Here is a 27,837-nt window from a genome sequence, read left to right as displayed (position 1 = left end):
TTGCTCTTTGTGTAATGTGTCTTTTTTTCACTAGTACAGTATCACCTTCTTCAGTTGATTTTCAACTGAAAATCTACTACGTGACCATTCCACCCAGCAGGGAGTGTGTTTTAGAAGCCAGGTTACTTAATTTTGTGATCTAAAAGAAACTAACAGTGTAACAGATCATATTACGTAGTCTTATGAATTATTATAATCTCTATTTTAAGAATATATTTTTCCATAATTTCTAGTCTGACATTTTTGTCAGTTTTATATCTTATTAACTCAAGGGAGGCAGAACCAATAACTTGTAGAAATAACATAAAATAGATTAAAGCTATGAAGTTCCCAGGTTGCTTAGAAGAAAATTGGATTTAATACTGATGTAATTGAGACTGGACATTCTGTGGGTAAAGTTCCACCAGGAAGCAATTGGGACGTTGATGGGGGAGAAAACTTCACTCTGGACGTTGCCAACCATCGTTTTTGTGTTGGTGGGGGGACACGGTACGTGAGAATTTCAAGGTATCGTTAATTTCCATAACCACTGTAAACTAGAAGTAAGTCAACCACATTTGAAAACACTAAGTGTTCTTTATAGCGGCTTCTACTGATATGCCGACTTGATCACATGGTAGAAATAAAAGTAACAAAATCAGTTTTCTCTCTTACATAATGTGGTTTTTAAATTTAACTTCAGTTAATGTTGTTAACATAGCCAAGTAACCACGAAGAGTGTGTTCAGAACCTGATTTGACAGTACGTGCCCTAGCACTGGGAGGGACAGATAGACATCTTTTGCTATGAGGTTATCAAGAGTGCATCCCGTGTATTTTAGGCACCTGCTCCTTAATTAAGGTGCTGTGATTGCTCATGGTATGCTGAGATTACATGGTATAAAACTGTTTCTGTGGTTGTCCTTTTCTTTGTTGACTCTGAATTATTTTCTCTTTTATGTTCCATTTCTGCTGTCATTTCTAATAGCTCTGCCTCGCCACCACTTCCTAAAATATCACATAGGGGCCATGATTACATCGTAGTGTTTGTTCATACTGATGACCCTCCACTTCCAAATTTTAATACAGGGTTAAGAGAGGAATGGATAGAGTTAGTAGCTTTTGAACACTAATGAAGGGTCTTTGTACATTTGCATTAAAATACTAATGCATGTTAAACACAGAATCTGCAGGGTAATTTTTCTTTCATGACAAAATAGAGCAAATATTAAATAATCTGTGAAAGACTGTTTAGAAAGAGAGCGGTTACTAGCCCACATCTTACACTCTGAAAGTCATGAATGTTTTCTCCTAACTAGAAAGAAACCACTGGAGTGCCTGCTCTTCAGGCCTCCATTCTGATCATCATTACAGAATGTTCCAGAAAAAAAAAAAAAAGGTGTACTTTTTGCGATCGGACTTATCATTAGCATGCCTATTTTTATTTTATTCTCTGGGGATGGGGCGGGAAGTGGGGGAAAGACACATTTAGGTAAGAGCTGTTCATTAGCCACCATTGAAGAAGAAATTGAACTTTAGAGAATCTATCAAAAATTCTCTGGTGAGCCTTTTATTACTATCTTGTCTTGAGCCCTTTTTTTAATGACATCTATTATCAGATTGAAATGGCGATTGAGACGCTGCAAAAGTCTGACGGTCTGTCCACTCACAGAAGCTCTCTCCTCAACAGCCATGTAAGTTGCCTCTTCTTCATGTAAACTAATCTCTTGCTTGTTCTGCATGTGTTGCTTGCTTCTAAATGCTTGTTTTATTTATTGACTTGTTTATTTTGCTTCTTAACCTTCCTCTCTCAGCGCCCTATGATCTCTGTATCCTTTCATGGCTATTTTGTACAGCGGAATATCTAAAACAAACAAACAAACAGTAAAACCCCAAATGGAGCCCCTGATATATTGCTTTACTAGGTTTTTGTTCTGTTTTGGTACAGATGTAACATTTCCAAGTTCATACCAAGCTGCCATTTACTTGTGAGAGTTAATTAATGGGGATTTTCAATATTTAAAGTTTTCTGGTTTGATATTGATTGTCTGTGAAGCAAATGCTTGTGATCCGCATCTCTGTGTCCAAAGCAGGCATATGGTTGTGTCTACTTGTATGCCCAGTAGTATTCTGTAAGTGGGAAAAGATGATGAATACCAAACCGAGTGGTAAACTGTCTGAACATGATTTCTTTACCAGTAAGACTATATAAGGTGGGCAGGAAACAGTGACCTAGATGAGCTCAGGTCCTGAGACTTATAGAAAAATGAAACTGGGCCAAGAGAAGGGAGACTGTAGATAAGCCATAAATTGATATTAATTGAGATTAAATAGGATCACTGTTACTATTTCTTGATGCTTTTACCTGTTACCAGATGCAGCCATCACTGTAACACTGGTAAGTCTGAGAAGAGCAAGGACAGTTTTGTGAAACTATGAACACTTTCAAATTTCAAATGTGGGGGAACTGATCGAAATTCTGCTTAAAAATTATTTTGTTGCCATAATTTCTGAATATATGGGGAAAAGTAAATAGACCTGTGACTTATATCTGTTTTAGATAGATCTGCTAAATTAATATCAATGACAATACACTAAGAGTTAGTTTTCCCTCCCAACTGACAATTTTTCTTAAACTGAGAGATAAGTTATTATAATTTTTGAATTCTTCCCCATATTTTGTGAGTGAAAAGTCTAAAATTGGATCCCCCAACTGAAATGAGATATTGTTATTTTTTCAGTAAACCTAAAACCTTTAGTTCACAGATAATATTTTCACTGTACTTTTTAAATAATTGACTTTTCAAAGACTTAAATTTTATATTCCAGCTCAGCACTAAATACTTCCATGTCTTTTACACATTTGTTTTTAGACGAATATTGTGTGTTCTTTCTTTTTCAAGGGAAGCATCATGGCAAATAAAAACAGGTTAGCCAATTTGGAGAATGCCTGCAACTCTGGTAAAAAAAATATAGGTTGTAAATGTTAAAATAATGTATGTTTTGGCCTTTCTTTTTGAAACAGTTTAAGGAATGTGATTGTTTTCCCCCGTCCGAAAATTTATATGCAGTAAAAAATGTCACTCTTTTTTATATGTTTCATCAGTGTATCCCTGCTGTGTTAGCATGAATTTGTAGTTCTGTATAAAGACTGGTTTAATGTACACTATTAGGGTGTTTTGTCCTGGGGGGGGGGGGGTAATGACTTAACTGGCATTTGTGTTTTGAAAATGGCAAGTAAAAATGTTTTTCACTTTAAGTCAAAAATGTACGGGAACGCAAGAAAAAACAAACACACACCTGAAGTCAACAGTTAACTTTCTGAACTGTCAGACTTCTAAGAAATTGTGTTTTTGTTATTTAATTCATATCTCATTTTCACTTGAATTATGCAATTTAGTAAAATATGTGCTGTATTTAATTCTAACTTGAGTTACCAGTATTTATTCGTATTCCATGACTAATAATGTATAAGAACATGGTATAAGAACATGGGGTTTTTTGGTATGTTTTTGTTGATTTGTTGGAAACTCTTCAGACATGTTGGGGTTTCTTTGAGATTATTATTCTCTTGTAAAACTCACAAAATAATATTTAATGTTAATGAATGTGTGGCTTAAGCTGCACAAACAAGGAATAAATGTTTGTTACTGTGTGGCTTCATACTTTTTGTTACATAGCATGGTAGCTCTGCTGTTGTGTTTTCTAACTGCCAGAGGCATTTCAGGATATATACACAGTGGTGTGTACACACACACACACACACATACAGTATATAGATAAATGTTGCAAATACAGTGATAATCTCCCTCTAGATGTCCTGATTTGTTTTGTTACGCCTCTGAGGTAGTAAAATTCATTTAAAGCACATTTACAGTCAGGTCTTCAGAAATACAAATGCTTCTACAGATGGTATAGAAACTGTAAAGGAAGGATCTTGTCTCTGCTGACAGTCAGATTTCTCCCTGAACACGTAACAAGAATCCTGTTGTTTTTCTGTCCTTGGAAAGTTAGTGATGTTCCTGATTTTTGTTAGGTTAATCCAAACAACTGGAAAAGCTCCTGCATGTGTTCTAGTTGATAACCACCTGCTAAGGGCATTTTAAAATCTGTTGACTTAATTGGTGATGTTCACTTGTAAAGAAAAATTTTAGTGGAAAAGTTTTAAAATGTATCCTTAATATCTTAAATGTCAGTAAACTGTAAGTTACCTTTATCCCTCACTATATAGGACATAATATAAATTCATTTGAGGTTTGTGGGATTCTTTGAAATGGACATGAATCCCAACTTCATGATGATACTTCCCTGACCTCTCAGTTACTACAGAGGATCGATTTCATTAGGCCTGAAATTAGGAGAACTGATCAATAATATGTGTCTCATATTTAGTAGTTTTAGAAGAGGCATCTTAATCATGATTTTTTTTTTAAAAGATTTTATTTATTTATTTGACAGAGAGAGATCACAAGTAGGCAGAGAGGCAGGCAGAGAGAGTGAGAGGGAAGCAGGCTCTCCACTGAGCACAGAGCCCGATACGGGACTCGATCCCAGGACCCTGAGATCATGACCTGAGCCGAAGGCAGCGGCTTAAACCACTGAGCCACCCAGGCGCCCTTTAATCATGATTTTTGAGCAGAAAGTCTATTTCACTCTGGTTTAGAATATGGGATAGAATGGGTTTCCCATTTCCCTTACACATTTGGTTATTCACAGTAACTCAGAACATTCTTCTTAGCGTCAAATAAATAATCTCCTGTCAGGAGAATCCAACATGATGGCTTTGTTTTTTTGCCTTTCTTTCTGGGGTGGGGTTTTGAATTCTGTGTCCCCTTTTCAGCGTATCCTTAAGAGTACTTAGTACTGCTACCCCCGTTTTTATCATTATCTTCCTGTTCTCCTCCAGGTTGAAATGCATGTGATGCATATATACTCCTCAGTTTCATACCCTGTATAGTAGGCCCCCTCAGAAACTGAGTATAGTTACATTGAGTGCCATGTTTCTCTTCTAGTATTGTCAATATTTGCATAATGGCAATTATTTTAGTAGTAACACCATGCAGGCAGAGAGTACATACAAACTGACATGTTGAAGTCCCAGGAGAGTGAGGACTTCATACGTTTTGTCCACTGAGGCATCCCTGGTGCCTAGAAGAGTACCTGGTACATGGTAGAAGTTTCCCAGGTATTTGCTAAATGGAAGAACATAAACAAGTAGTAGAAGGGAACAGATCTTATCTTACCTTCAGTATTCTCCAGACCTTTGCCTGTCATATGTTCATTTATCCGGGGACTCATGCATGCATTTTTTTGTTATCAAGTACGTTTCTGTCGGTTTGTTTATGAAACAGTATTGACATAAAGTAGCCTATTCCCTACATAGAATTTGTGTGAAAGAGTATACGAACCCTCTATCATTGCCCCCTGGGCAACCTTCCCTTTAAGAGTAGACAACTTTGTTTCTCTCCAAATAATCTCATCCTTCAAAAAAAAAATCATAGCTAAGGGTTATGATATCCAAGGGTTAAGGAATCACTCATCTTGTATTTTAGAGTGGTACTTTTGATTTAGCTTTATGGAATCCACTCTATTAGTATAATAATTTTTAATTAAATACTTTTATTTCCAAATCTTCTGTATGTGAGGATGCAGTGGGGCTTAATGATGTGTATCGTCTGCCTACAACAAAGTAGATGGTCATTGCAGACCGAAGTTTATTTTGTACTTCTTCTCAGTAGTAACTAATATAAATTGGCACTTAATGATTATTTTGTACCCGATGTGTGATATTTTAGATTGCAAATTTGAACACAGGAATGTTCTTAAACTAATTGTTCCCAATTTCCACGAAATGTTCTTGAACTCGGCATTAAAAAAAAAAAAATCCGTCTAAAGCATATAAAAAGCATCATTTATTTTTTATACTCTTTAAATCTAGCAAGTTGTTTTATGACTTTTGCTGGTTTTAGCTACTTAAATATATTCAGCTCAAAGCAAACCCTTGTTTTGTACTCACTTTCCTTTGACTTTGCTGTATTGTAAATATAAGTTATGACAGAAATAAGACCTGTCAAAATGCAACTGAACTTAAAATGAATCCTAATGGATAATAATCCATCTGGGGGGAAAATGCCACATGTTACATTTAGATGTTAATTGGGGAACGCAGTATGTATTTTTTTTTTTTTTTTTTAATTTGTCAATCAGTATTTCCCTTTGGGAAAAATAGGAACTATTCGTCTTCCTTAATCTACCCTGATTAATATAGATTAAATGCAAAGGTTGAAAGATGCAATTATCTTGGTTTCCACCCTTACATGAATCTGTGTTAGTTCATCAGTAGAATAATCAAGTTTTAAAGAGAAAGGTTAAAAATTCCCGTGGTATCTTACAGGCTTTTAAAAACCGTAAAGGTAAGTAAATATTCCATGACATTTTATAACAGAGGAAACGAAATAGTAATAGTTTAGTTCTAAATTGCTAATTGTTAAGGGTGTTGAATTCTAGCGTCCAAAGGGATTTTATTAAGGACGAAGCCCAAGGAAACTAGATCTCAACAGGTGTGCCCTTCCCTTGGGCCGCACGAGAGGGGAATGCCTTTAGCTTACACTGAAAAGCCAGGTTTCTCTTAGAACAAAATCAGTCCTTTCTGATACTGTGTTTCAGACCCAAATATCTGATCTACAGTGTCGTCCCTGTGTGGAAACTTGAAGGCGATATAACTGCACGTAGCATGCGCGTGATCATCCCCAGCTGCATCTCGGAATCTGACTCGTCGCGCCTAAACCAGAGTCCGCTCGCACAGTGAGCTGAGGACCGCTGTGCGTCCGTGGTAGAGTTGTTGTCCAGCACTTCGAGGCTGGGTCTCCAGCTCTCAGGGTTTTCTACCTCCACGTGACCTCCTGCCCTTCCAAAGTGCGTGCCAGCCTTCTGGCACGGAGTAAACGTTCTTCCTCCTGCGAGTAAGGGGCGGGGAACGAAATGCACCTTCACGACCATCAAAGTTACAGTCCTCCGGACACCCACTCTTACGGAGTTTTTCAGACCAACTGACGGTGTAGACCCAAACACACACACACACACTACAAAGAAACTCGGGTTTTTTGTAGAACTGGCTTAGAAATGAAGAGTCTGTCAGAATGTAACACTGTATCCGATAAAACAAGAAGTTTGCCAGGCAGTCAGTCCAGATTACTTGACCCGTTGAGCCTTTCAGGGGACCACGGAGCCAATCCGGTAAAAACTTCATTTTCTCTAAACGATTCATCTGGGGCTTGTGTAATATTATCCTGGCTTCCAAGTATTTTAAGGCAACTTTTGCTGTCATTATGTCACGATTTTTGTGAAAAGTTTTCTTCAAGGATGGTCTGATTAACTCTTTTATATATATGTAAACATACCTTTGGGCTCAAAGTATCTTACGTTGAACTTCAATATTTGCACTAGCTTCCACTTCTATAAAAGGCGTCTTAAGATCATACCCTCAAATATTTTATTATTAGATTTGCTTTCCAGTTTTTTTTTAATCTACAAGACCATTTTCTTTATCATGAGAAAATAGTGTCATTTTTAGATATCTGTCTTTACTTTAGGTAATTAAATATTAAAAGAGAACTAGTAAACATTTGAGGCAGTTTACGGAAATTTTCTATCTGTATCTCATTAACTAAACAAATTATTTTTATTTGCTTTATATCTTGTTGAAAGTATATTGTATCAGATCTATTTTTTATTAGTAGTATACTTTTGGTTATAGAGTTCATGTTACAAAATCATTTTCCGTTTCTGAAAAAAGAATATCCTTTAAATTAACATTTCCTATATAGCTCTATGTTCTGTTCATTAACAAAGAAATATTTTATTTTTATTTATTTATTTTTGTTACAAAATCATACTGCTTTGGTTCTGACACGATGCCTTACATGAGGAAGCAAAGATAATATATACAAACATATCTTTGGTATTTTTTACTTACATGTGTTGTGTGTTCCATGCTTGTGGATGTGAACACTTCCTTCGTTCAGGTGCAGAATATTTGCTTTCCCCCCAAATATTTCAGAGTTTTTATATGTTTGCCTTTCTGAGGATTCTGTTTTGGTGTTTCCTTTATACTCCTTCATCTCAAGAAACTGAATTTCTCAGAGACTATTCCTTTCTATGTTTCTATAGTCTATGTCCTGTATTTCTATATTCTTTATATGTTCAGAATACCAATTGGAAGGTTCTATCTAGTCTATACACACGACACAAGAGCTCGCATTGCTGGGCGATAAGGTTCACTAGAGCCTCCCCAGCACCATTCACGTGAGGAAGCACGGCCTTCAGATGCCAGTCCTGAGGTGCGTCCTGAGGTGCCCGGATGAAGGGTAGGAGGGAGATTCGTACGGCCATATTTTGTGTGTCACTGTCTTCAGTTGCCTTCATAATCTACAGAATCTGAACATTTATGAAGAAACACTAGAGACATCCTGACCACTGTGGTAGGCAGAATACTAACCCAAGCCATAATAACTGGGTTTTCCAATCATTTTGCCCCCCCCCCCCACCTTTATACGAAATGAGTATGAGTAAGTGAACTTGCTGTGTGCTGTTTAGGATACTCAGAAATCACGTGTCTCTGGAAAACGCCTTTAACTGACAGGTTACAGGTGCTTCATCTAGAAAGAATTCTTTTTGACCTTTAATTTTTCTGTCATTATGTAAATGAACATTATTTTGTGTAACCTTTTAGAAAGGGAGGGTTGTATGTGTTACAGAGGCAATGAGTATGTTTAAACGCACATATTCATATATAAGTGTTCACGGAGAACTTCAGGTCTCCCTGACCAGAACGTGAACTTTATTTTTAAAAGTACTGTGCTCTGGGGGCGCCTGGGTGGCTCAGTCGGTTAAGCGTCCCACTCTTGATCTCAGCTCAGGTCTTGATCTCAGGGTTGTGAGTTCAAGCCTCGTGTTGGGCTCCATGCTGGGTCTGGAGCCTACTTTAGAAAAAAAAAAGAGTACTGTGCCCTAACTTGTAGACTCGGTGCCCATATTTTCAGAGCCAACATCAATATGAGTTTAATGGGATAAGTTTAATTAAACATAACCATCATGTAAGAATATTTGAAATTAAAATGGTTCTGGTCAATTCAGTCATCATATTAAAGGCAATAAGTATATTTTTCATGAATTTTCTTAGTAAGAGTCTGAAGGTTCAGGTTCTGAGTTTGTTCGCAAATCTTAAAATATGTAAGCCAGTGCTTTGGTCTGTTTGAGTATCCGTATTGTTTTTTGGAATATGATTGTAAATTCCTGGAGGACAGGAGTGAGATCACATTCATTTCTACATTGCTAGGTGCCTAGCACGTTGCCTGGCTCATAGTTGATGTGACAGGAATCCTTGGGCTCCCATAACTTATGTTTAATTTAAATTGCATGTAAAAATATCACTTCTTTATCACACCTCTTCTATATGGCATGGAAATTTTGTTGAGACAAGTGATGTGAAGTATTTGCTGCTCTATGGAAATAACAACCGGTATGCAAGTAATCAGGAAATGTGTGTTGGGAACCAGATTGGGCTCTGAGACAATCTGTGACCTTAAGAAAGTCATTTAAATCTATTTACTTCCCCCTTTTATAAATAAATGAATGAACGAGTTAATTTTCCTACTGTTGAAGTTCAGTAATACATACCTACGTTATATTTTCTAAAACTTTTTTGCACTTGCTATACTTTAAAGATTATTTTTTTAAAAACACAGGACAACATAAACCTTTCAAATGTGAACTACAGACGGAGAAAATGTTGCTTTCCCAACTACCATTGTAATGTATCGTCCAAAATTATAAAAAAAACATAGCAGGGAAGTAGAAAAACTCCAATGATTATAATAAAAGATTCCTTTTCGTAAGTTACATATATATATATTTTTTAATTAGTGTCTGGTTAATTTCTTTCTTTCTGGGGAAGAAATTCTTGATTTTTTTTTCCCTTTCTGCTTGCAGAATTTGACCCACTAGATAGTACCGTTGTTGTCCTATTGGAGTATATTACATGAGTAAATTAAAATTCTATGTAAATGAATAGAAACTTGATAGAAAAACTCACACCAGGCAGCCTACTGTTCTGTGTTAAAACAAAGTAACCCTAAAGCCGTATTAGGTGCCACGCGACTAGGCTTGGAAACGTCTTATACATTAGAAATTACAAATTTTATTTACAACCAGTTAAGGGGTTTCTTTGAATTTCCCGAAGAGGCGTTTATCCACAGAATTACAATCAATACAGGTAATATTAGCGTTCTTTACACATGCTTGAATGTTTGAAGGAATGGATGTGGTCCGAGGTCATAAATTAGGTTCAGTGGTGCGCATTTCCAAGAGTTTTTCAAGGTCTGATTGTACCAGCCTTTGAATTACAACAGTTGACGCTATTACAAGTCTTAATGAAGATCTTCTAAGTATTTCTGTGTATTGTGTTTGTAGTGACTTGTAGACATGTTGGTAAATTATATGGTTTCTCTGTGTTTACCTTGTCTTATTTGTACTAGCTCCAGTGGCTGTTGGACAATTATGAGACAGCAGAAGGAGTGAGCCTTCCCAGAAGCACGTTGTACAACCACTACCTACGACATTGTCAGGAACACAAACTGGACCCAGTCAATGCTGCTTCTTTTGGAAAACTAATAAGGTCAATTTTTATGGGATTACGAACCAGGAGATTGGGAACTAGGTTAGTATGAAAAAATAAGATCGTAAACTAATCCCTCTCTTTCAAACTAAAGCAGTTCAGTATATTTGTTGGAGCAAAAGTGCTTGATTACGGATAACATAAAGAAAAAATAAGGAAATAGCTCAGTGTATACAGTGTCTCATGAAGAGGTCATTATTCACAGAATACTGCGAAACCAGAATGATGCATTGTCTTAAACGTAACTGAGCTCAGCTTTGAGATGAGTTGATTCTCAAATCATAGAGAAATCAGCAAGTCAGACTGTTAGTGGAAGATTTACACATGGTGCCTTAAAAATTAATATAGATCACTATTTTTTCTTTTTAAAAATAATCAGACGAGATGAGTAAGTGATGTAGTCAGTGGAAAACTATCTCCTGACTGTTGCAAAATTATATTGAAATGTCTTTATAAATAGCTCTTTGAATAGGGTGAGAAGTTAAAGCAGAGTTTTCATTTCTGGAGATCAATTAAAAATCATTTGATGAACTTGAAAAATTGGGGAGTTTGAAGCCCTCAGTAATGACATGGTCCTGTTTAACCTCTTACTAGCCTTTTTTAAACTCTTGACTGTGAAACCGTACATGTAGGGAAGTAAAAATATAGTATACCGCCATTGCACGGAAACCAATAATGTGAAAGAAATTCTTAGTTTCTCGCCTCTTTCCTTTGGAAAGAGATATGAGTGTTTTTACTAATCAAAATATCATGAACATAATACTTGGAACTGTGGAGTTTCATTTTGGGCCTTTCTATAATTTTTACAAATTATCATAACATAAATATTTTAAGAAGCTGGGCAGAAGGATATGGATGTTTTTTATTTCCTAAATCCTACAGAAATCCATATTAAAAAGTATAAAAATAAAGATGCTATGCTGTATAACATTAGATGATACACCCTTCATTGGTTTTTAAGTCTCAGCTTCCTAGTGTTCTAGTGAAGAGTATTTAATATTGTTAATAAAACAAAGAGCCCCTCAGTAAATGACTTCCTAGTCAATGCATGCTAAAAAAGGGAGGGGGGGTGTATGTGTCAGTTTCATGGCATTGACGAGGTCTGCCTGTATTCAGAGTGTGAATACTCCTTTCTGTTGCATTTCAAGTGATTTTACCTTCAGGTTGCTGGAGGTTCTCTCATAAATATATTTTCTTCTACCTATACTTGGAAAGATAGTATATTTTAAACCAGAGACTATGATGGCTAAAGGAACTCAAGCTTCTAGTCCCTTGAAAAAAGCTCTTTGTCTCTCTCATGCCCCACCCCCAGAACCACAAACATCTTTATTTGGGGATCTAACCTGCTCTCCCCTTGCCAAAGGCTCCATAGTTATGCATACCACGCCAGTATTTTGAGAGTCTGGGCTTTATTCAACATCGTAATAGTGGTATTGTCATGCTCCCTTTGTTGCTGAGAGGGATTTCAATGGGTCCTATTTTGAGGCTCCTTTCAAACCTTGAAACACATCTTTAAACTAGAAAGGGACAAAATTGGGGTGGTTTGGGTTTGTGAATGAGTGAATCCAACTCTGTATGTACATACTGCAATATTGCAGCTTTACTTTCTGATGTTCTGTTTTCCCCCCTCACCCTGTAACAATTATATCTCCTGTTCCTTTTAAAATTGGATGTAGTGTTTGCAATTAGAGGTGGAAAGGAAAGCCTAGAAGAATAAGGAGAAAAGAAACCCTATGGGGAAAGTTTAAGCAAGTGCTATGTCACGAAGACAGCAGAACTCTAATGCAGAATTGCTGCAGCGATGAGGGCAAAGCTCCAGAGGGTCTGTCTTGGAGGTGGTTTCTCATTCATCTACTACACCGAGCCCAGGGGACAGAAAGAAAATCTGTATTATAAATCATGAGGCAAACTAACTCAGATGATTCCCCTCCTCCTCCCCTCTCCTCCCTCCCCTTCCCCGTCCTCCTCCTCCTCTTCCTCCTCTTTCTTGATGAACTGTATGCACAGCTATTACTTGTTAATCAATAAAATAATTTGGTGAATTAATCCAAACCAAAACTTTTCTGAACTTTATGTTCTAAACAAAGGCAATTCAAAAGTTTCCTTTCATTAGAATCCATCTGCAAATTAAGTTTAAGCAAATAAAACCATGGAACATGGCTGATCTCCCCCAACCATCTCCCCACCAACCCAGTAGAAATGCTGATTTGTAGAAAATAGAGAAGAAACTAGACACTTTATCTGTTTTGGTCTACAAGACAGACATCATTTTACTCGAGCTATCATTGGCTACATCCCTTGGGGAATGGCTCCTGCTTCCCACCTCTACTCCTTACCCTTGTCCTGTTTGTAAGGGAGAACACTACAAATTGGTGTTTTTTGTTTTTGTTTTTTTTGTTCTGTTCTGCAGTGGATTTTGGAGACAAGATCTAATCTCTGCAAGTAGAAGGCCCTAAGTTTTCATACTGTTTTATTTTACCGAAACTAGGTAGATATTAAATGCCCTACTTAAAAAAAAAAATAACAATATTATTTATGTAATAAGATTTAATGTCTTTGAATATATATTCTTTAATTTTGGAAGTAAAATTCTGTTCTATTTTTATATAAAATATTTAATCCACACTCTTCTTGCATTTCTTTTTGTAAATGAAAGAAAAAAAATGGAAAAAGCAGCTGATGTCTTGCTATATATAGACTTGTGAAAAACTATTTTCCCTTTGCAAAAATCTACATATTTAAAATGTTATTTTTGCAAGAATTTGCAAATTTCATTCAGAGCAAAACTTTGTCGTTTCTAATAACAAACATGGTCTTTCTCACGAACATGGAGAAATTGTGACAATTTTCATCCAGGTGGAAATTTGCCATTTTCACAGAGAAATTTCCCCATGTCTGTTGTGACACTTCTTACTCAGCCCGCAAAACCGATATGAATTCGTTAGAACGGAGACTAATAAAGTATGTTTCAAGACCAATAGATTAAATGCCTGCTTCCTTTTCAGTTTCAAAATACTAAATAATAGACTTTGCCGCAACATTCTGTGTCCGTGGAGTTACCTTTATGATCCCTGCCATAATAGAACTTGCCAAAATGGAGAACGTATCCAAGACGATAGAATCAAGATTTCTTTTCTTCGTTTTGTACAACCACGTCATCATAAATTCCCATCTAGCATGCAGCCCCTTATGCTGTTGATGCATTTTTATTGGCCAGACTTTTTTTTTGCACCATCACCCCTTCTAAATTAAATTTAAAATACAAATTTGGAAAATAAAAATGTAACTTGCATGGACTCAGTGGCTGTTGTACTAATATTTTATAGTTTATAAGGAATATTTATATAAAATGGAATAATATACTCATAGTTTATAAGGAAAGATTTATCGCAGGGCCCTCAGCCCACTGATTCAGAATCTTAATTTGGTTCTTCAGGTGTAGCCACCGTCAAAATACACAGGTGATCCAGGACAGGGAGCTCATAAACATACGACATAAATATGCCACTTTTACCTAACCTCTCCCAGTGTGTAGCTAAGCGGACGTCCTGTGTGATTAATACTGATTCGACTGACTTTCTGTGTCCCTGATGTTTGTTGTTCTTTCATGAAGAGGAAACTCCAAGTACCATTACTATGGGATTCGCGTCAAGCCAGACTCCCCTCTGAATCGTCTGCAGGAAGACATGCAGTACATGGCTATGAGGCAGCAGCCCATGCAACAGAAACAAAGGTAGACTCCGGAATGTTCCCTCACCTGTCCAAGCTACGCGTTTCTTTAGACGTACGGTCTCCTTTTTTCTAGGGCTAATACCTAAGTGTGCAAAAATGTGGCTGTTGTCGGCATGCGCTGAGAAATCGCCATGAACCGTTCTCAAATATGATTTAGTGGAATTTCATCTCCCCTGTTTTCCAAATCTTTTTAAAATTACTTATCAGACAACCCATTGGGCCCCTTGTAAGTTAAATGTGACATCCCAAACTACGCAGCCGAGGAAACCCAAGCAAAGGGCACCTGGGGAAACTGGTTTCGGTGTTGGTGAGTTCCTTTCTTGCTGTTGTCAGTCACTCTTCTTGACCTGGTAGGAGCACTGGCACCATGTTCAAGACTTCTTACATCTTCTTTGAATCCAGCTTTCGTGGATGGATGGAAAGATGAATGTTTGGATGGATGGAATCATAGATCTCAGAATTAAAAATACTTCGGTCTAGTGTGGCCCCTCAGCTTTGTGACAACCAGAGCCTTAATAGCTCTGTTTTTCAGGGAAGCCCCAGAGACGTTAAATGATTTGCTCAAGCCCACAGCGCTGTTACCTAGCCCAGGGCCTTCAAGTCTCAAGTGGCTTATGTCACAGTCTGGAGTAAGTAAAATGAACAGTCTCTTCCTTTTTACCAGTATAGCTCAGCCATAATAGTATTTATAATTTTTCTTTTCGATTGAGCATGCAGAATTAAGTAAGGGAAAGGAGGCCTGTACACAGGTCGTCAGATGGCCTGCCTCAGTCTGCCCAGTTTATTGGTCTGGGATGATTAGCCGGGTCCCCTCCCCAGCCATACTAGCTTAGTCGGAAGCATTCGCCCCAGTCACTGCCGGAGAAAGCATCTGTCACACAGTGGTCCTTCCTTTCCTTAGTCAGCAAGCATGCTAGACCCCCGTGTGCCCAAGGAAGACACAGTCTCTAACTTGGAGGAGTTACGAAATTAGGAGAGGCACGGGAGCCCTTTTTCTTAAGGAATGCAGTGTGAGACTTGCTGAAGTAAAGCTTTGATCCAGGAACTAGTGAACTGCAGAGGAATTTTCAGCTAACCCCAGGAGGACTGAGAAGTGTCTTAGAGAAAACACTGTTTGAGGGGGTCTCAGAGCGATCAGGAAGAGGGACTCGGGCAAGCAAGAGCTCCGGGGAGTATAAAGTCCGGGATGTCCTTGATACGTACTGTGTGATTTGGTGAGGCTGACCCAGCAGGGGCAGAACTGAGGAGAAGGTTGCATGGTTGGTTCAGCAGGAGATGAGATTTAAAACTTGCTTTGAACCTTAGCTTAGGGGACTCGGTGGTAGATGCAGCCAGTAACTTTGGTCTTTGCGTACAACGTAGCTTTAAAGCTATGTAAGGTTTGGAGCAAAACAATGGGACTTGCAGATTTTTTTTTAGAGAGGAGATTTATTAGGGACAAGACTATATTTCATGGGAGGAGCCTGGAGGTAAAGACGTTCGTTAAGTGGTTTAACACGATCGTAATTTCTGGTGCTAGTGTTATAGACTGAAGAGTCTCTCCATTCAGGATTGGCTATTAAATAGTCATCTCTAGGGTTTCAGATTTTTGAATCACAGGTTCTGGACCTTCTTTGTTGAATTGCTAATTTCGGGGGGGAGTTGTTGTTTTTGTTTTGTTTTCTTTTGTTTTGAGGTATAGTCAGTAAAATATATTAAAAGGTCTTGGAGAAATACAATAAAATGAGTCAGAACACTCCCTTATATGGAGGTGGAGCTTGTGTGAATTGTCATACACAGCTCTCGTCTCGGGTTATGATTATCTTGTTCACCTGTTAGCCGCGATACTTAGCGCCTTTAGTCTCTGGTGCGCCCTCTGCTGTCGGGCACCGCAGCACTGCACAGTGGAGCTGACGCTGAAGTCAAGATCAAAACAAATTGGTCCAAAAAGAACATATTCAAACTTAAATATTGAACAAAAACTTCATCGATTGCTTTTAAGATAGCTGGAAGATTAGCTCTCCCTGTGATTTACCTGCAAAGAATCAAGCAATGGGAAATGGGAGCCTTCCAGGAATGTTCTTTGTTTAAAAAAAAAAAAAAAAAAAGCCCATGGGGACCCTGGGTGGCTCAGTCCGTTAAGCATCTGCCTTCAGCTCAGGTCATGATCCCAGGGTCCTGGGATCGAGCCCTGCTTTGGGCTCTCTGCTAGGTGGGTAGCCTGCTTCTCCCTCTCCCAGCCACTCCTGCTTGTGTTCCCTCTCTCGCTGTGTCTCTCTCTGTCAAATAAATAAAATCTTAAAAAAAAAAAAAAAGCCTGGGTCAGGGAAGAAAGACCTGGGCCTTAAAAAGACCTCCTATGAAACAGATTCCAGAGCTCTAAAGGTTAACAAGCCATGAACACTCTGCCCTCTCAGTCTAGTTATAATTGCTTTTAGAGTTAGACCTAAAGTGGATGTACTTAAGAAGGGATATAAAATTCTCAGTGATGCTAATAAATTGTACCAACTTTAGTTCCTTACAGCGTTTGCTTTCTTGTGAAATAAGGATGTGAGAGAACCAAAGACGTACAGTTGACCCGTGAGCAACAGGGAGTCAGGGGCACGGACCCCGCCACATGTCCAAAATCTGGCTTTCATTTCCAACTCCCCAGAAAAACTTCACTACCAATAGCTTAACGTTGACCAGGAGCCTTACCGATAATAGAAAGTCGATTCCCACATGTTTTGTATGTTACATGCACTATAGAGTATATTCTTACCATAAAGTCAGCTGGAAAAAGAAAATGTTACTAAAAAAAAAAGTCAGGGAAATACACTTACAGTGTGTATTTATTGAAAAACTGCTGTGTGTAACTGTGTGAATCTGCACAGTTCAGACGTGTTGCTCAAGGGCTGGTGGTACTGAAATTTTCTTTATTTGTTTTTAATGAGTCAAGTTTTGGATTATGGATAGTTGCTCTTGGAACAGTGTCTGGATCACTGACGGCCCTGTTAGTGGTGTCAACCTCACAGACCCCTCACTGGGACTAGCAGGATGGAGGGAGGGTTCTGTTTTCTCTCTGAAGGAGTCTACCAGCTGGCCACGTTCTTAGCCGTTCTGTGAAGCCTATTATCCCATTGTGCAAGAAGACTTGGACAGAAGAGGGAGAGTTTCTCTCTCTAAGTCTGGATGTCAGGGTTAAGAGTATTTGTTGAAAAAACCAATGAAAAAGAAAAGTATTGTATCGTTTGTCTTATGGCTTATAAAACTCAAATGACCCTACTGAATATATTCAATTTCACGTAAGAAGAGCCTGCCATTCTTGTTAAAATATAAGTGACATGTGAAAGGTTTAAAATATTTTGTAGCAGCTACTTGTATCTAATATTTTGGAATATTCAGATTATCTCAACGCCTCAAGCATTAGTGTATGCATGTACGTGTGTACGTCTTCCAAAGTATAAATTTACATGTTTTATGTGTTCTTACGGAATGAAAATTCAAGTATATGCAGTGATCATTTGATCAAATAGAAGTGAAGTTTTACAGCTCAGTTTGCACATTTTTCTGTGAAGTTGGGAGTCAGAGTAATTGGAGAAGTACTAATGATTGTTGTTCCGTATATCTTTATAATTATTAGAACCCCTTTACTTTTGGTATCTCATCTGAAGATTTGGTAGGGTAGTAGAGGAAATTTCCACTTGTCTCCACATCCGATTCCCAGCAACACCACCATATGGGGCATAGCCTCAGGTCTGGAAATAAATGGAAACAGCTTCTGATCGAAAAAACGGATGTCACAGAGCCCGTAGTATAGCTTAATTGGAAAGATGAAGCCATCCTCAAGCCAGGTACCTGAACTAACGGAGCCGATGAGAGCCCACTGGGTTCATAGGCAGTCGTGGGGTGGAAGAGCCGGCAAGAGGAAATGTAAGTGACAAGGTGACAAGGGTCTTCTGTTTGCTTTTGGGTTAATCAACACAGCAGTGTATGCGCATTCAGTGGAAGGACAAGTAGAGCCCAGGTGCTCCAGTAGTTTTGAGTATCATCAGTATAGCGACTGGAATATAGTCCAACACAGTGTAACAACTTTGGCTTATTGATGACAGGATAGGTAATCAAAAAGACGTAAAGTGTCCTGGGTTTAAAAAAAAAGGAGAATGTGTAATTTTTTAAAATACGTTCTGTTGAAAATATTTTACATGAAAATAACTTCTGCACGTAAATGTCTTCTCTAGTTTCAAGGAAACTCACTCATGGATAATTTGCAGCCCTTATTTAGGCAATAAATAAATCAGGTTATCGTAGAGCACAAAGGAGACCAGAACTTCTCAGGTCTACAAACCAAGTAAAAATGTTTGCTGCAGTTTATTTTTCACATTTGAAAGAAGAGTTAAAAAAAAAGAAGAGTTAAAAGAGAGTGTCGGCATACGTAGTTGAGTTATTCTTCCAAATCCTCGTAGCAGAAGTGGTAGAATGGAGCCAAGCGGTTTTGACAGGGGGCTGGGCTGTGCTGGATCGCAGTAGCCAGTCTCAGAATATTAAGGTGCGTTTATCATTCCTCCAACAAACACCTGACCGCCAGCAGTTGCATATAGAAAATGTCCATCACATCTAAAAGAGATGGAATCATAGACTTGTACACTCTTACAGCTGGAAGGAAGAGATTCCCCCAGTCCAGTCCATCCTCTTGATGAAAATACTGAAGTCCATCAGGGTAACTTATCCACAATCATATAAGAACAAAGGCAAGGGGGCACCTGGGTGGCTCAGTTGGTTAAGCGACTGCCTTCGGCTCAGGTCATGATCCTGGAGTCCTGGGATCGAGTCCCGCATCGGACTCCCTGCTCGGCAGGGAGTCTGCTTCTCCCTCTGACCCTCTCACCTCTCATGCTCTCTCACTCTCTCTCTCCTCTCTCAAGTCAATAAATAAAATCTTTAAAAAAAAAAAAAAAAGAACAAAGGCAAGAACCCAGTCCTCTTGTCTTTGTTCTTACAAGAATGCCCCCTTTAAAGAGGGAAGATAACCCAAACAGGAACATACACATGTAATAAATTTGTGCATATGAAATAAAGGGAAAAATCACACTTCAGTGAGTATGTCCCAAGTAGTGAGGGCACAGGTCTCTTCATAGGAAATGGATCTGTGAAAGAAGGAAGCTTTGTGGTACAGAGAAGAGAGAGAGGCCAGTTGGAAACACAGCAGGGCTGCTTTTGCTTTGGTGTAGACAGATGTGAAAGCATGCATGTCTCCAAGGAGTGAGGGAGGACATGGACCCTTGTCTATAGAAGACCTTCCCTAAGGGGCACCCCAGTGGCCCAGTCGATTGGGCATCTACTCTTGGTTTCGGCTCTGGTCGTGATCTCGGGGTCGTGAGAGCCCTGCGTGGGGCTCCGGGCTTGGCGGGAAATCTTTCTGAGAGTCTCCCTCTCCTTCTGCCCCTCCCCCGGTCATATGCATTCTCTCTCTCTCTCACACTCAAATAAGTAGATCTTCTAAGAGAAGAACACAAGACTTAATATAGACTTCCCAGGCTAGTGGAAAGCACCCCATAATTAAGACTGGGAAGTCTTAAATTTCCCAGTAGGCTGCTCTTGCATTCTGCAGAGTGTGTGACTAAAGTTCACTGAACCTTGGTTTCTCCATCTTCAAAATGGACGTTCATTCATAGTAGACTACGTCACAGGTTGTTCTTTCGTTCAGGTGGGGAAAAGTATATAAAGGTGTTTTTATTTTAATAATTGGAAACATTCAAGTGTTAGGTAAATTATTATCATTAATACTGTTATACTGTGTGCTCTAGAGAACAGTATTTATTCCTTTAAGGCCGTTTCAGAGATGAATGAACTCTAGCAATTAGGGAACTTTTGACTTCTGTTCCTTCACACCTCCTGGCCAGTGGTTTTCAGCTTTGATTGATGCTGACAGTTTACCCTCCCTTTCCTGGGTCGGGAATCCCAGGGGGTCACTGCAGAGCTCAGCATCTAGGGCCGGTCGGTTGCCCTAGGGCAGGTCAGGGCGGCAGGAGTCACTGGCGGGAAGATGATCACGTACCGCACCTTTGGCTTTTGGAAACAAATAAGGAATCTTGGCACTGAATCTAACATTCACTGTGCCCCTGCAGTGGTCCCTGATGTAAAGATAGTTTCCACTGAAGATCAGAGAATCAAAATGAATCACGATTCAGTAACTATTAACTATAGTAATTTGTGTAAAGTTTGTTAATGTCACCGTTTACCCTCTTGATAAATGTTTATTGAACATTTTAAATGTCCTTCAATAAGCAGTTTCTATGCAAGATCTCATTTGGGAATTACATGGACTATTTACTGAGAAGGAAATAGAGACCCATTTAATTTTGCTGTATAGGAGAAGCTCACTAATTTGTTTTTCCTTAGATAGAGCCCCAGGCTGTTCTCTTCTGTGGTTGTTGCCCTCTTGGCATCAGGTAGAGTCAGGTTGTTATTTTTCAAAGAAAAGGGGTAGGGAAGGGCATCCCTGTAGAAATGGTTTAACGGGAAGGGCCAGCTGTAGATCAAAGAAGTGCGTGCATATTTGTAGCAAGACAATACGAGTTCGACATACGAATCCCAAGTTGCCTTTGTGGTGAGGACCCCTTGAAAGTCATGAGAAGAGACTAGCATCTGCTTCTTTCCACAATACATCGCCAGCACCAAGCACCTTGTCAGCGCTCTGTAAATTTGTTAAGTGAATGAATGGTCCCCAGCTTCTATTTCAGCAAACAGCTTCACCCTCCTCCTTTCCCTACCGCTCCCACGTTTTCTACTAAAACTGCTGCAATTAATACAACTACCCCCTCTGAATTTAATGTTTCCCTCCTCTCCTTGCCCAATTATAGACGTAGAGCTAATGAGGAGTCAAGTACTTCAAGAGCCACCAGCAAGGACTGAAGAGATGGGTAACTGTCATTCACCAGCAGGGTTGGCGTTTGAAGTCATTTAGACAGACACCCTTAGTGTGACATCAAGGAGGCAGTTCCCACGTTGAAAGAAAGACGCTCCCAGCATTCCGTATTTTCCTCTGATCTCTTCATATTTTACCTGTCTTCAGACCTCGAGTCGCCTCAAGATCTTCTGGGACAGTTGTTCCAAAGAGAATCTCAAGTTCCAGTAGAAAATTTTAGCCTCTTGCGCTGATGAGGAGCTCAGCGTGTAGGCTGGTTCGTGCTGATCAAATGATTGTGTACTTTCTAGAATGATGAAAGACTCATGTGGCCCATGCAGTTGGGATGTTGCTTGTGGCCCATGCATTTTTCACCTGCTTCAAGAGGGACTTTCCAAATGTCTCATTTAGTCTGTTGACAATCGTGATAGCGCTAAATACGAGAGAGTAAATATAATCGAGTAAATAGAGGGCATTCTTTGCCTCTCGTTGGATTCCTTCAGTGTCTGTACATGTGAGATTCTTGACAGAATTAGATACAATTTTACAGTAGAGTTCCAGCTGTCCAAGTTCTAAATAACAGCTACCACTAACCCCATGGGGGAAGATTCCTAACAATTTTCCGTGTTTTCTGTGTTAGTGACAGGTTTCATGCGTACACGCCGCTATTAAAGCATTAGACTTTCTTTGATTTCTTAATCATTAACAACTTCAGCTTGGATTGCCCATGGAGCTGCAAGCTGTTAAAATGATCATTTGCCTCTTGCTAATTTGGAAACCAAGAGCTGTTTCTTCATTTGATGAAGCACAGGTCTTTCTCAGAGCTGGTGCAGCTCAGGAGCACTGAGGATCTGCTGTCAGAAAACCTCGTCTAAAAATACTGAATTTGTAAAATAAATGGGATGAAGAGAGAAGATATTCTTAAATACTAAAAAGTTCAGTTCTTTAAGGGATTCATCAAGAAACTTTTTTCGGTAGGAAGTGTCTCTGGCTTTTACAGTTTCGTGTTTAAATGGTACTTTATGAAGAAAGCAGAGAGGCAGGAGGTCTGAAAGCTGTTTCATTGCTCAAAGGTCAGTTGGAATTCAGCCAGGGTTAACATAATGTTGAATGCTCATTTGAGTCAACAGCATGTAAGAAACATCCTGGAAGGTTTCTATTACTACACGGCCTTTTCGAAACCATGCCTCTGCCGTGTTTTCCCCATAGTAAATGCTCAATAAATATTTGTTCGAGCGATTTCATAGATGCTATGATCAATGGTAGTAGGATAAAATGAAATCTGTTCCCCCTGAGGATTCCTTCATTCATTTATTAGCCACTCAGTGATACTTATTTATATTCCAAATGTAGCTTATTGGGAACAGATTAAAAATTGACTCAGTTTATAAAAAAGTGACTTTTCTTTGATGTGATGGTGGTACGTGCACAACACTGGGCTGAACGAACTTATTTTGGGGCCAACGGGCTCCCATGGACTAGTTCTGGGCAGGCTACTCAAATATCTAGGAGGCTTGTGAAGGTCTTGTTCCTAAGCCCCGTGTTAAAGATTTTGCTGGGTAGGTCTAGGGTGAGCCTAGCGTTTGAGCTTTCTGAAAAGCTCCCCAGTTACTGATATACATTCAGGTTTCGGGACCTAAGGTCTGATGATACCATCTTTACTGTTTCTTCTAAGGAGAATCAGTTACCACAGATGTTGTTCAACCTATTTGTAATGGGGCTCTTCTTGACCTCCTGTGAAACTTTCCCTCGGGGAAGACCCGATTCTGAGGTGATGGTGGTGATAGGATGTCTTCCTTAGACAGAGCTTCAGGTAAATGACCATCCAGCTTCCCTCTGTCCAGCGTTTCTGAATTCCGGGGATTCTCAGGACCAGCCCCATGTCAGACAGTACAGTGAGGATACGCCCTTATGTGACTTGCTCCTTAAGACAAAACAGGAAATGCAGAAGTCAGCATTACTGGGGAGCTCTGTCAGAGGCTCACAGGAATACTACTCTTGTACAAGAGCCATATTCCTGCCCTTCCTGAGTTCATTATGGCCCACACTGCCTCCAGGCTTGGCCCGCAACCTTTCTCTAAAGAGAGACACAGAAGGTTCTGGCTGATAGAGGTCCTACTGACAAGGCCAACAAAGTGTATCTGTTCATTCTATTGTTCACCCTACTACTCTGGAGTTCGAATAAATCCACTCATTTCTCAGTTCTGACTGTATTTCCTTTCCTTTCCTTTTTCCTTTCCTTTATAAGATTTGTTCTTGTGTACTGACCCGCACGATTTCTCCAGAACTGACCAACTTCCGTGGGCCTTGACGGATTTCCCATCTGTTTAATGTAGTGTACCTCTGATCACCGCTTCCCACTCAGTATCATCATGATTAATTATAATGTGTTCTGATTTTGAGTGCTTATTAAAAATCATATTTCTTTCCCTTAGGAATTTCCTCTGTCTTCCTCTTTCTGAGGAAGCAGGTAATTTTGCTTACGAGCTGCAGGCTTGATAAGTACAGTGTGCGAGTCGTTTGTGGCAGAGCAGCTGTCCTCTGAAAACTTACATTCTAAAAGGAATAGACATCATTTCCTTTTATGGTTAAATTTTACTTGTCCTCGACATTTCCGCTTAGGAAGTGTGTGTGGCATACTGTATGCTGTGTGGGACAAAGAAAGCTTGATAAAGTCTCATAATTAGGGGCGCCTGGGTGGCTCAGTGGGTTAAAGCCTCTACCTTCAGCTCAGGTCATGATCTCAGGGTCCTGGGATCGAGCCCCGCATCCGGCTCTCTGCTCAGCCGGGAGCCTGCTTCCTCCTGTCTCTCTCCCTGCCTCTCTGCCTACTTGTGATCTCTCTCTCTTTGTCAAATAAATAAAATCTTAAAAAAAAAAAAAGTCTCATAATTACCCTCTAATCCCGTATTAAAATTTAATAGAATTGAAGTCTACTCTAAGATATCTTTCCATTTTCCCTTCTGCAGTGTAAGAATTGAAATCCTTTTAACCATTTCTGTGAGTTAATACTAACATTTAACTTAACTCCAGTAAGTTAAATGAGGAAACCTGTTTCAACAGTTTTAGCCTGTTCTATTAGTGGTCTAAAATTTCATAGCTGAGAAAAGAGGGCTAAAATCAGATGAAGCCTGGAATGGGTCAGTGAGGGTGAGGAACTTCCTCAGGGATAAAATCATTCAGGGCTTCTAGAACAGGATGGTTGGCAACTGCTTCTCCACATGAATACTCAAAGTACTTGCCTCACCGAGTCTTTTCTGGCTCTCTGGGATGATGCTTTAAGGAGGAAAAAAATTTAAAAATTCAATTTTTCATCAGTGACACTTGTAGCACAGGATGGTACTAACCCTTCTGTCATCGTTTGGTGTGGCCCCAGCGGAAAAGTCCTTTCAGATTCTTTCCCCCCATGAAATAAAAGGGTAGGTTTGAGTTGTTCGGTGTCATTAGAAAAATAACAAATCCACATTTGGGTGGCACGGGGCCATCACAAGATGGTAACACAGATGACGTGCGTCGCCCTCTTTTCTCAACCTGTTCGCCTTCTGACTTTGCTTTTCGTAGTTCTCTGTGAGTCCTGTCACTGAAGCAGTGAATGTAAATGTCGTGACGAGGGACGGCAGCTTTTCTTGGAAGTTTTGTTTATCCGCTTTCTAGCGAACAACATTCGAGATGGAGTCGTTTCCTAACGCAAACTGCGCCTTGGTTTGCATGATGTCCCACCGGGTCCATCCGTTTCATGTCTGTTGTCAGAGTGCAGGTGCCTTTGGGCGTGCCCTGCTCGTGTATCAGGGACATGGTTATTCTTGGTAACTTGATACCAGTGGTGCAGTTGACTTGTGGTGTTAGTGTTAGAGTCAAGTGTCTGGGTGGAGAGAATATGAGGTGATCTTGTTTATAAATATAATGAGAAATGGAAGGAAGGTGGGAAAATAAAGCGAATAGTATCTCGAGGTCCTAAGCTTATTGTAGATTTTAATCTTTTCTTACGTTTGTTCATCTGTCTTTTTTCCCTAAATTTCTAACATGAAGGAAAAGAAATGAAATCTTAGAAAAATTCTCCTATCTTATTTTGTATTCACTCTTCTTAGGACACTTGCCCAGGCTTTTTTTCATATGTGCTGTTTCTCTCCCAAGCAGACTTTCCTTCTTGCCTGTGCTGCTGAAGCCTGTCTTCTCTGTCGTAGCAGGAAAGTTCATGAGTTAGTATGACTAGGACTTAAAGATAAATGCGTGACTATAGCTGACTTGAATTCTCTTTATTTTTTAAATTTGGTAACCTACGTTTAAGGTGGATTCTTGCATATACTTCTCCGCTCGCTGATGCATATGGTCTTTGGATTTGCAGACAAGGTTAGGGATCAATGGAGATGACTGTGTTGAGATGCATGAGAGGCTTTAGGAAGTATGAAAAAGAGTGTGGTAGAGTTTGTATGCTGAATCGCTTATGAGAGATATTAATTAATCGAAAGCCATTCATTAACATTTCTCAGGCCCCCGCTCCTAGGTCTAATTTCAGATTACAGTCCCAATGTAGCTAAAATGTTTTCCCTTGACCCACTGGCCACTAAAAATTAGGTTCACACTGCGCGTCATCACAGGCATTGTAGCCACCCCGTCCGAAGAAATACCCTTCGTAACTCCTTTGCTCTTAGACACATTTCTGAATTTTCAAAAATTGGTCCCCTTCCCCAATCCCTGTCCCCTTTTTCTTTTCACAACTGAAAAAATTTCTTCATCCTAACTTTATGAGACTATCAGGGAAAAAAAAAAAATCCTCCAACAATCATGAGACATTAAAGAAGATGGAATAAAATCAAATGCCTTAGGAGTTTTGTGTAGTGCGACAAAACAAGGGATAATTGTGTTTGTTTGTTTTTCCCCATCTAACATTTTTAGGTACAAGCCTATGCAGAAGGTGGATGGGGTTGCAGATGGTTTCACAGGAAGTGGTCAGCAGACCGGCACATCTGTTGAGCAAACTGTAATAGCCCAAAGTCAACATCATCAACAGTTTTTAGGTACGTCAAGGTGTAATACATAGTATGGTTGCTATTAAGATGTTGAAAACAAGAGAACAGTAATAGTGTTTTCTCCAAGTGCTGTGTCTATTACAGATGTGAGCTACACAGAAACATTTATGTGTACGCTGAAACTCTGCCTATCATGGATAGTTCTAGACCATTTCTTTTTCCTCATGTTCACTAGAGCTTCTTTCAAAAAGGATCGGGCTGTGCAGGACTTCTAAATGCGTAGGCGTTAAAGACTCATAGCTATGAAATTGTCTTGAGAAATTTGTGTTAATTGGGCTTTCATGATCAAAGTTGTGTTTACTTTCAGTAGTTAACTTCAAGTGCCCACAAGAATTCTCCTTTCCTATGTATAAAGTTGCAAATGCGTAGTCTCAGGTTAGAAAAAAAATAAATTCCTATAAATTTTTGAAAAGTTATTCTTTTAAACTGATCACAATATATCCTGTTTTTGTAATTCTGTAGATGGTAAACGTGTTGCTTTACGTTTAAAGAGTGGGGACGTAGAACTCGAACATTCTGCATATTGTGGTCACAGCTACCAGTGCAAGGATCGGCACTGTATTCGACAGCTTTTCTAGAGATGAACACGGGTAGCTTCCGCACAACAGATCAAGATAAACAGAAGCGATCACAGAGTGCGCACATGTCTGGGTTGTGTGTGCGTTTGTCTGTGTGCCCTTCTGACAAACAACTAAAAAGGATGCTCAAGTCACAATAGCTACTGAAGTTGAAAACACGATGGCAGCCTTTCCCAAACTGGAGGCCTCCCGTACGCTCTTGAAAGCCTGGAACCCTCAAAGAGGGTTTTAACTTTGTTTTCTAATCCTGTATTTGAATTTCAATTCAAATCTGTAAAGAAATAATAAAGACATATTCTGGGTTATCTAGAAGAGGAGAACGATTACTGTTCTGCGGTTTTAGTTCACACATTTGTATTTGAATTTATGATAAAGCAGGCATCAAAGTGTACTGATGTCCCGAGCCCACGAGAAAAGAATAGGAGAGACTTACTATGTAGATTACACAAATTATGTAATGCATCCCAAGGGAAGGCCAAATGATGTCCCAGTGCTCTGTGTGGAGGAAAGTTCCACAGCTCGTTTGAATACAGAAGAGTAATGGGGGAACCAGACACCAGGAAGTACATGTTAGTAAAAGCCTGCCAAATTTAGAAGATCTGGGCTGTGGCGGTCAATGCCACATTCATGCTGCAAGAGGTAATTCAGTTGTAGGACAGCAGCAGCATCCATCCTATCAAATTCATGTTGTTAAGTTTAATGTGATTTCTGTAGTTTTATTTGGGTTCATTCTGTCGCTTTTTTGGCTTATGATGATACAAGAAGTATGAGCATAATGAGTGTAAAGCTAGGTTTATTTTTTTATTAATTCTTAAGTAACATAATAAAATAACTAAAATTGATACTGGCCAGCTTGAGATATTTTCCTTTCAGTAGGGGTCCTGTGTTGAGAGACATTATGGTATGTTATTTCCAGTATAACAGTAGTGAAAATTTAGTTCCTCCACAATTTTAACATTCCTCCTCTGTTCTTTTATAC

The 27,837-nt window shown here is 39.3% G+C and overlaps 1 protein-coding gene across 4 annotated transcripts in view; it reads left to right on the top strand.

The window, feature by feature from the left end:
* The window catches only part of RFX3 (regulatory factor X3), a 284,224-nt gene that overhangs the window by 204,472 nt on the left and 51,915 nt on the right, over positions 1 to 27,837 (top strand). For 3 of the 4 annotated variants that reach the window (XM_046023089.1, XM_046023088.1, XM_046023091.1), the window contains exons 5-8: positions 1,598 to 1,672; positions 10,514 to 10,695; positions 14,267 to 14,386; positions 26,147 to 26,268. In XM_046023089.1, the coding sequence (XP_045879045.1) occupies positions 1,598 to 1,672; positions 10,514 to 10,695; positions 14,267 to 14,386; positions 26,147 to 26,268 (499 nt within the window). The remainder of the gene's footprint in view (positions 1 to 1,597; positions 1,673 to 10,513; positions 10,696 to 14,266; positions 14,387 to 26,146; positions 26,269 to 27,837) is intronic. The other variant, XM_046023092.1, reaches the window with a different exon arrangement.

This window comes from Meles meles, chromosome 11 (assembly GCF_922984935.1).
Source record: "Meles meles chromosome 11, mMelMel3.1 paternal haplotype, whole genome shotgun sequence".
Classification (NCBI taxonomy): Eukaryota; Metazoa; Chordata; class Mammalia; order Carnivora; family Mustelidae; genus Meles; species Meles meles.
Note: the sequence above shows the minus strand (reverse complement) of the source record. Positions and strands in the feature narration are given on the sequence as shown.